Source organism: Engraulis encrasicolus, chromosome 10 (genome assembly GCF_034702125.1).
Source record: "Engraulis encrasicolus isolate BLACKSEA-1 chromosome 10, IST_EnEncr_1.0, whole genome shotgun sequence".
In the NCBI taxonomy this organism is placed as follows: domain Eukaryota; kingdom Metazoa; phylum Chordata; class Actinopteri; order Clupeiformes; family Engraulidae; genus Engraulis; species Engraulis encrasicolus.
Genome location: NC_085866.1, coordinates 37,046,188 through 37,055,442, shown reverse-complemented (window position 1 = coordinate 37,055,442; position 9,255 = coordinate 37,046,188). Strand labels below are relative to the sequence as shown.

Below are 9,255 nucleotides of genomic sequence, written 5' to 3'. Positions count from 1 at the left end.
TCGGCTCTGCTCTGCTCTCTGCGGATCTCTCTTGCTGCATGGTGAGCTGATGGCTGGTGGGTGGGTGAGGTGGGAAGGGGAGGGGAGGGTGTTGGTTGGAGTGTCCAATCCCTCTCCCTCTGAACCTCATGAGAATCATTAGCCACACACCAAAGGCTAGGCTTAATGCCGTCACCTAAACCAACTGAGTGACCCAGTCAATGCCGAAGAGGTGCCACTGGGAACTCGCTTCACCTGCTCTATGCCAGACGGTTGCTTTCAGCAAAACAGCCAATTTTCATTTTTATTTTCACCAACACAATCTTGTGTGTGTATTGCTTGTGCAGAAGCATGGTGTGTCTTTTCAGTATGCTCAAAATACACAGTTGAGTTCATCGAGGCATCACCACAGATGCAGGGCCTCAAATGAAAAACAATGAACACTCAAATGGCCATCACAGTGAAGACAAGATGGCTAGTTTGTTGAAGTCTCGAACAGGAAACCACTGTCGGGTAAATGCAAATTAACTTACCCAGTTAACACACCTTTTAAATTTGACATACAGTACACAGGTAGTTAGGCTCTCAGCATAACTAATTCACCTACACCTACCAATACTGTTTAATCGCCTACAACTGGCTTTCCAAAAATCACACATCTTTAACTAAGTACTGTACAACCACATCTAATTACAATGTATACCAAGGATCATTTCAAACCACTACTGTTCAAACATGTTTTTAGAGAGCCACATATGAGGCTGAGCAGCCAGTGTATCCACCTTACTGAGATAAAATTCAAATTGACCTTTTTACCTACCTCAGATTTTTTTTTACATCATAGTGCAACACAAATACAGAGAGAGAGAGAGAGAGAGAGAGCGAGAGAGAGAGAGAGAGAGAGAGAGAGACCAACATGTAGCATCCAGTGCCTGTAGCTGTGGGGGCCATGGTTTATGTGGTGTGGGTGTGAGTGGGAGGAGGTGAGAGGAGAGGAGCCAAGCCAGCATAGGCAACGCTGCTGAAGGGACAAGGACAGACAGCAAGGGGGCCCTGAGTGGGCTCATCAGAGCCAAAGCAGTCACGCAAAGCCACAGGGGGAGAGAGAAGAGGAGGAGAGGGGGACAGTGAGGAGGAGGAGGAGGAAGAGGAGGAAAGGGGGAGGAGAAGGAGAGGGGAGTGATGGAGAGAGAGGGTAGGAGAAAAAGGAGAGGGACAGTGAGGGGGAGAAAGGGGAGGAAGAGGAGAGGAGAGATGAGGAGGGGAGGGGGGAAGTGAGTGGGCTACTGCTGTCCTCACATTCCAGTCACAGAGCCGTAGCCGAGGCCTCCTGAGGTAAAGGCAGAATGGCCCCTGGCAAACATATGTTGGATAAAATATGCAGGATCGGGTGATTGGGGAAGGTGCAGTCGTCAAAATGAAAGGGGATGAGAACAGGATAAAAAAATGGGGTTGGCGACGATGTGGAAAATATAAGGCACATACTGTAGAGCGCCTTGCATCACGGCCTGTTAGTGACAGCATGGCAGGTTTGTGGGAGGATAGGAGGTGAAAAGGAAATGCTACTGTGCCATGCAGTGGTGAACAGTGGAATTGCAAGAAAGAATAGAAAGCCCCCCCATTTCATGGTAAAAGGAATTTTTGGAAAATAATCGCAAGTAAATGCAGTCCACACACACCATGTGTAACCGATTAGGTACTTTTATTTAAAATAGAGGAGGATCAGTTTAAAGTGCTCTTTGAAAACGAATGACCCAGAAACACAATAGATGTAAGGCACACATACAGACTTCAGAGAAACCATATAGACCTAAATAAAATACAAGTTCAGTTGAGTAAAAAAAGACAAATTAAAACAATGATATCAGCAAGATTATAAAGAGAAGATTCACTTTTCAAGTCTAACTTGTTTATTTAAAATAAATATATACACAACACGTAAAAAGACACACAAAAATCCTTTTTTGTTTTGAAAATGTATCTAAACGTCCATGATTACGATTAGGTCATTTCGCATCCCATCATTTCACAAGGATGGATATACACACAGTTCTGTTCAGACGTCAGCCATTTCCGGGCGCTCAATCAATGTGTCCTACACAGTGAAGTTTTCCCTATTGATTCACCAATTACAGAGTGCACATTGACAATCATTGTGTTGCTCCTGCTCGGTAAGGAGAATTTTGGCAAGTTCAAAATGCACTTGTATGACTCAGTCAAAAGGTAGCAATACCAATACAATAGCATGTAGAAATTGGCAGGAATCCTCCCACATGACAGAACAATGTGCTGTGTGCATTTCTTTGGTTCCCTTCTAGAACAGGTACTTGCGGCAAGACTCCACGCCACACTTGCACTCCACACGCATGCGTTTCCTGGACGGCCCTTCCAGAGCAGCCAGGCTGAAGTCCATCTTTGAGCTCTCCGCATCTACCGTATCAACTGTTGCGAAGATGATGAGAGAGAGAGAGAGAGAGAGAGAGAGAGAGAGAGAGAGAGAGAGAGAGAGACAGAGAGAGAGAGACAGAGATAGAGAGAGAGAGAGAGACACAGAGAGAGAGACAGAGAGAGACAGAGAGAGAGAGAGAGAGAGAGAGAGAGACAGAGAGAGACAGAGAGAGACAGAGAGAGACAGAGAGAGACAGAGAGAGACAGAGAGAGAGAGAGAGAGAGAGAGAGAGAGAAAGGGAGGATGAGCATAAACGCCAGCGGAAACACATTTTTGGCTTAATCTTAAACTCTGCCTGTGTTTTGCACACACACACACACACACACACACACACACACACACACACACACACACACACACGCACACACTCAGCTATTTAAGTAGATCAGCATATATGACTACCCCCACCCCTATGGCTCAACACCAATTGAAACACACAATAAAACTGATGCATGAAAGGCAAACATAAGACGCATTCTCAAGGCCTTGGCCGTGGCTCAAATGGCTATGGCACAGCACTATAACGGCGGGGAGCCAGGTTTGATTCCAGCCTGAGGTTGTTTGCCCATCTTTCCCAGTCTTTCTGTACCAGTACTCTCCTGTCTGCTCTCAAACTGTCTTTCCAAAAAAGGCACAAAAAAAGGCAAAAAATATGTATGATGAGCATGCCCTTCCTCCTTGACCTTCATCCCCCACCCCCATTTTAATGATCAGCTCAAGCCCTTAACCCATAGACTCTAATCAATTAGAGGCCTCTGGAGTCAACCAATGACTCTTGATCCCTACTTTAAAAGCTTTAATCAAGCCCCATTTTCACACTCTTCACTCTATAAAAAAAACAAACCATTAACCCTGTTTGCAACTCTTTTTTGTCTGGGGGTTTTTAAAAGACAGCGGGAATGGCAGCTTCGCAATCTCTGAGAAAGTTCTTCAGAAACCTCTCCCCTGCTGCGGGCTGGGAATGATCAATAGCTTCAATCCATCCCTCTTCCATTCAAAGGCCTCAGTAATCAATATTAATAACGCAAAAGCATGTTTCAAAATGTGCAATATTTAACCGTGTTCACGTCAACCCTCCCTTTACACGATAAGGATACAAGGGGTAATTTCAACCACAAAGAACTTGAAAAGATGTTTTCTACACGGTCTGCCTCTCTTGTCTGTTTGTGGATCAGCTGTGGCTGACGTTGGTGTAGCAGTGTGTCTGAGTGACAATCGTGAGGATATCGTACAATTAGTCACCCCCCTGTTATCTCTGCTTGCCAAGTAAGACAGCAGGCGGAATGAAGGAGTCAGCCATATTTCAGAAATGAACAGAGAAGCCACACAATATTCTTTCTGACTAAAACATTTTTTTGTATTTCATATCAAAAATGTTCTCTGCTGTTGTTGTTACTGTATCACAATCACATCATAATTGTGAAAAGTTACTGTTTTATCACAATTATTATTATTATCATTATTATTATTATTATTATCATTGTCTATTCGTTCCTTTTTAAGCAATCCATGATCAGTGAGCAAACACCAACAACAGTGGTGAATAGGCACAGTGTCAACAAATGCACTCAGACTCACACACACTTGGAGCAGTGTGCAGCCACTTCAGCTGCTGTGTTTGTGTTGGTGCGCTGATCAGTCTGCCATGGAGCAGTCTGTAGAAGCCCTCCCACATCCCATTACACGCAGAGAGCCCTGAAGCCACAGTTGGCATAACTCTACATAAACAACAAACACTATGTGCTATTTATGGACAACATGTAAACACATAAATATCTGCTGCACAGTGCCTTGGCGGCAAGGCATGCTGACTATGACTCTGAGTTAAGCTGCAAGTTAAGTTCATGTAACAGACACTACGTAGCTTGCCTCCACAAAGCGATAAAGACCATTTGGCATCCCCTACATTTACAAGCGTGTGTATGTTGTTGTTTTTTTAAACCTGACTTTATATGCTGCTATGCTACTCTGTCCATCAGAAACCAGTTTGCTATTTGGAGGGGTTGATATAGGTCTGTTGCCCATGCTTTTATGTTGATTTTGTTGTTAGTCCAATGGTGATTCAAAGGTTTTAAAGCAGGCATCACCCACACGAATTCTGAGTGCTGAGCAATGTAAAATATGACTGAAGAATAAGAGGAGCTTTATTATAATACACAGACATGTTTCAGCACACTGAGGGGGCCAGAATACTGACCCGCATCTGTTTAGCAGAATAAAAGATGTTTAAATAGCATGGTATAAACGTTACTCTTACTCTTCAGTCCAATGAAGAGGAAATACCCCAGCCCAAAAAGCAGAGCAGACTTACTTTGCATCTTGTAGTCGAAGGTGAGTTCTTCCCCTGCCTTGATGTAGCGGGTGGCAAACAGCGCAATCCTGGGAAGCCGCTCGTCCAAGTTGTCAATGAAAACATTATAAACCTGCAGGTTGGGCTCACACTGAAAAAAGGAAAGAAGAAGTGTGACAAACAATTGAATTAATAAAGGAATGAACATTTCAGTCAACTTACTCTGGACAAGACACTGGCAGGCCATTATTTATCTATGGCATCATTGTGTGATGGCATTCATCCCACTTGGTGCAATTGGTCATCCTTCAAACTAAAAATATCTTTGCCATTCCATGTCAGTGAATTATGATAGAGCAGTATGCACAGACCGCATAGCCTATTAGAGTACAGAAACATAGATCCATCAGTACCCCCTTCAACGTCTGACGATTAGAATCTCAGTAAACACTGTATCTTGAGACCAATATTCTCTTAAGAATATTTGTCCTTCATTTTATCCGTTGCATCAATCCCTCTGCACCTTGCCAACGATAAGAACTACAATATCTATTCCAGGGAATACTTCATGTAATTTATACAACATACCCCACCCCTCCTTTCAGGATATGCCCATTAGCTGTCCCAATCTGACAGTTTGTTTACGGTGATTTATACATTTTTAATTTGTCTGTCTCTCCAGTTTCCTCTGCTGTGACTGGTGTGACCTTGATCTTTAGAAAGGTGATACATAAATTATAATGTATTGTTATGTATTATTATTAGTCTGAGGCTTAAATGAACAAGCAATATATCATACTTTGATATGTCCTATTTTTTTTTAAAGTTATTTAATCCTAACGTACACTATGCACATTTCTACCACCAGGAAAGTAAGACCTATAGAGGCAAATCTTGAATTCCCCTATTACACCGCATCTTGTCAATTCTAACCAATACTAACTAATACAACAAAAAGCCTTTCAACTTCTCCAGAATACTGACCTGATTTTTGTGGAGGTCCTTATGCCTTTCTTATTGCCTTCTCACTCCTGCACATGCCTGACGTGGTTGCCTTGCTCATCTTTCCCTCCTTCTGACATGCACATGGCTGATGCGGTCGCTCAAATGAAGTTCATGCCATTCAGTCATGAACATGTGTTTGTACAAATATTAATTTTCTATTCATATTCATAGGTAACAACAGCAATGTGGTTGGGAACTCCTGGCCACAGATGAGTAATATTCTAAAGATGGCCAGCCAGACAAAATGTAACTTAATTCCCAAGAATACCACAAAGTGTGTGGCATCTTAATTTTTCATGTGGATACCACACCAGTAGCTGGTTGTGTGTTATTATTCATTTTCATACATTAGTAACAATCACAGAGTAATAGGATGCCTTTACATACTGTATTTCTTTCTCTCTGTGGTGCAATACTCGGGTGACTCACTAGATTGAGGGATGTGTAGTACGCTGATACCTGTACTAGTTTGACTCACCATCTGTATGCCCAGTGTGCATGCTTGGTACTCTCTAGAGCAGGGGACAAAGTCTAGGGTGGGGTTGTTGGTCGGCTTAATTGAAATGAGCCACCAGTACCTTGTTAACATAGCCCTAATACAAACCCTAAACTTTACCCTAATTCTTGACCCAGGAGCGGTTTGTAGCACCGCTCGACGGGTAGGCCAGGGATGAGTCCTCTGCAAGTGCTTAAGTTGCGACAGTAATCTCAAACAGTCCTCATGTCCCAAATAAGAACATTTTAAGGCCGACTTACACTGTGGTTGACGAAGTGGGACACGTTTCCACAAAAGGCTGCGTCCACCGTGAAAACGTCATCTACGTAGTCCAGATCAAACAGGTACGTGGCGCCTTGGCTGTCGTAGGCCTCCCCTCGCTTCTCAGCTTCCTCTGTTGTTATGATCTGTGGGAGGTTAAGAAGAAAATCTATTTTGCGCCCAATGTTTCCACAGTCCTAGTCATAGCTGTAACCATGATCATTTGCGCCAGCTTACTAATTCATAGATCATTCAAGCACTTGATGCATGGGTGTCATTTTCATGACATTAGTCATCTGCTCCAATAGCTCCAAAACTAATTCTGAAGGTAATGATGAAATTGTATGCATGTTTTTCTAGCCTATCCAGGTTGTCTCTTTACACCTTATGTTCTGCAGCATGTAAAAAGCTATAATAGGCCTGCTCAGTGGTGTAGTCTACGTAGAACACAGGTATACGGAGTATACCCACTTCTAAATTTCTGGGATTTCAGTATACCCACTTAAAATTGATTGATCCACTATTTAGAATAGTGCAATACTGTATAGCCACTTCAAAAAATGCTCAAATCTACAGTATACCCACTTCAAAGTAACTTAAACTTAAAAGTAGACTACACCACTGGGCCTGCTGTATTGTTTGACACAACCCACCTCCCCGAGGTACTCCATGACGAAGGCCTTACTGTAGATGCGCTCCAGAGTGCGCACTCCCCAACCGCGTCCATTGTCCGTCCTAAATATGCACAAGTCGTGCTGTATTCCTTTCTGAACGACACGGTTCAGGCAGTCTGGGCCACATTTGCAGCGGGAGTTGCACTCGTAGATGGGCTGCCCGGGCTGCACGCGCACAACTCCTCTGTCGGTGTAGGCCAATCGGTGCTTGGCTAGGCCAGGGCAGCAGCCGCCTACGGAGTGTCTGTAACAGTCTTTGCATTCGCACCCCAATGCTGCGGTGGAGATCTGCACTCCCTCGCCAATCCTGTAGTCTTCGATGTAGGTGAACTGTCTTGGTGGTCCCTCCAGATCCACCTCGTTCTGTACGTAAATGCGACCTTTGTGGCGTTTGCTTTTGTTTATCTGATTTTCCCAGTTCTGAATAGCTTGACGTTGTCTACCCTTCTGGACCAAGTAGCTGGCTGTCTTGTGGTCCAGTTCTACAACGTCTTCTATCTTTCGTCTCTTCTTTGGACGCCGAAGCGCAACATCCAGATCTGACTTGAATAACTTGAGTAGCTTTGGGCATTTTAGATTCCTGCGTGGTTCCCAGGTATTTTCGGACTCAGGGTAGCCTTTCCACTTGACTAAGAAGAATTCTTTTCCCTGAACACAAATTGACAGTTATGTGTAGGCTACTTAAACAGTGATGACGCTGTAAGATTCACATTTTGATGAGTAGGCCAACAAGTTGTAAGAGGGCGCAGTGAGTTTTAAATACTTACTTACATTGGTCTTGATGTAGTCCGCAATATATTCTACTTCGTAATCGTCGAAATTATTTTTTGTCACGTCAAGTTCGACACAGGTTACCCTGGCGCGACGACACAGGGCTTGCAGGTCTGTCCAGGTAACTTTGCAAGCGACGGAACACCCTGCAAAGAGAGCGCACAGCACATTGCAACTGTTGCAGTTAATTGTTTAACATGGCACATCGTTGAGGTACTTGACAGCAGCCGTAAAATGAGTATACACTGTCCTCTACTAAAACGAGCAACACAGAACATTAGAACAACTCTTTAAGTGTCCAACAAGACATGTTTTGGCCATCTCTTAGGGAGGGAGGGAGACATACCCAAGTAGCTTTGCTACCACCGTAGCGTTTTGGACACAACGACCTAAAATATTCCTTGGGCAGGTTACAGATATGCCTACACTAAGGAACCCTTTAAAACATACTAAATGTATCACAATTAGACACCGCATGATACAAACCTTTCAAATGTTGCGCCATCTTAACCTCCACAGCCAAAACAGACACAAATACAGACTACATTTTGACGGAAAGGAGGAAGTACTGATTGCAGAGTAGCGATTGGTGAGAATGTTACTAGGGATGACAGAACTGCTTTCTCATTGGCCCCACCGTTAGAAGAACGTGGGTACTTTCGCAATCGCAAACTGGAAGGTGCGCAACAAGGCGGGAATGGCACCCTGCAGTGGCGCATTAAAATAAACTTTTTGCTTGAAACAATCCATTTTCTGCGTCTTGCGCATTCAAGAAATCCAGAGTGATGTAACAGGATAAATGATGGAGCAGTTATTGTATTCATTTGAATACAAGAGGCAACTATGTAGCATTACATGTGCAAATCATAACTTCACACAATTAGTTCATTTGCCTACATTTTATTGTTTTTATTTAACATTCTTTCATGCATTGTCATTCAATCAGTATCTTTTCGGAATGCGTCACTCACACCATACATGTTATTGCAGTATTTGCGCCTGTGGCAAATGGGTCATAGCCTGCCTGCAACATGTCATCATGCATAGGCCATTCATGGGTAGGCCTACAAGGCCAAAAACTCTCATCCCTACCCGGCTAATTTCAAATCTTGTTCCTCTTGCTGAGTTTGTGTTCTTGCCCTTACCCTATGTCATCCAGTCGGCTTGAGGTGAGGCTGGATCATGATGGTCACGAGGGGCTCCACCTCAGAGGCCTTAATTCTTTAGGCTTTTACACTCAAGCCGGTGATTGGCAAAGATCAAAAAGCAAGGAAACGTTCAGAGCACTGTACAACGCCTGCTAGAGACTTTTCTATGATGACTGGGTTAC

At 43.6% G+C, this 9,255-nt stretch overlaps 1 protein-coding gene across 1 annotated transcript; it reads right to left on the bottom strand.

Annotated features, from left to right (window-relative positions):
- Positions 1 to 1,664: 1,664 nt before the first annotated feature.
- suv39h1a (SUV39H1 histone lysine methyltransferase a) lies at positions 1,665 to 8,521 on the bottom strand. The gene is made up of 6 exons (XM_063208767.1): positions 8,412 to 8,521; positions 7,926 to 8,071; positions 7,134 to 7,802; positions 6,480 to 6,626; positions 4,740 to 4,869; positions 1,665 to 2,421 (listed from the first exon to the last, which is right to left on the bottom strand). Exons 1-6 carry the CDS (start codon positions 8,428 to 8,430, stop codon positions 2,294 to 2,296), a joined length of 1,239 nt encoding a protein of 412 aa, XP_063064837.1. The 5' UTR covers positions 8,431 to 8,521; the 3' UTR covers positions 1,665 to 2,293.
- Between the last annotated feature and the right edge of the window lie 734 nt (positions 8,522 to 9,255).

What these genes read in the sequence shown, in the direction of transcription:
- suv39h1a (XM_063208767.1), bottom strand. An exon ending in TCATGGAGTACCTCGGGGAG is followed by an intron (nt 6,627 to 7,133) that starts GTGGGTTGTGTC and finishes AACCTCCCACAG; the next exon opens with ATCATAACAACAGAGGAAGC. An exon ending in CCCACTTCGTCAACCACAGT is followed by an intron (nt 4,870 to 6,479) that starts GTAAGTCGGCCT and finishes TCCTTTTTTCAG; the next exon opens with TGTGAGCCCAACCTGCAGGT.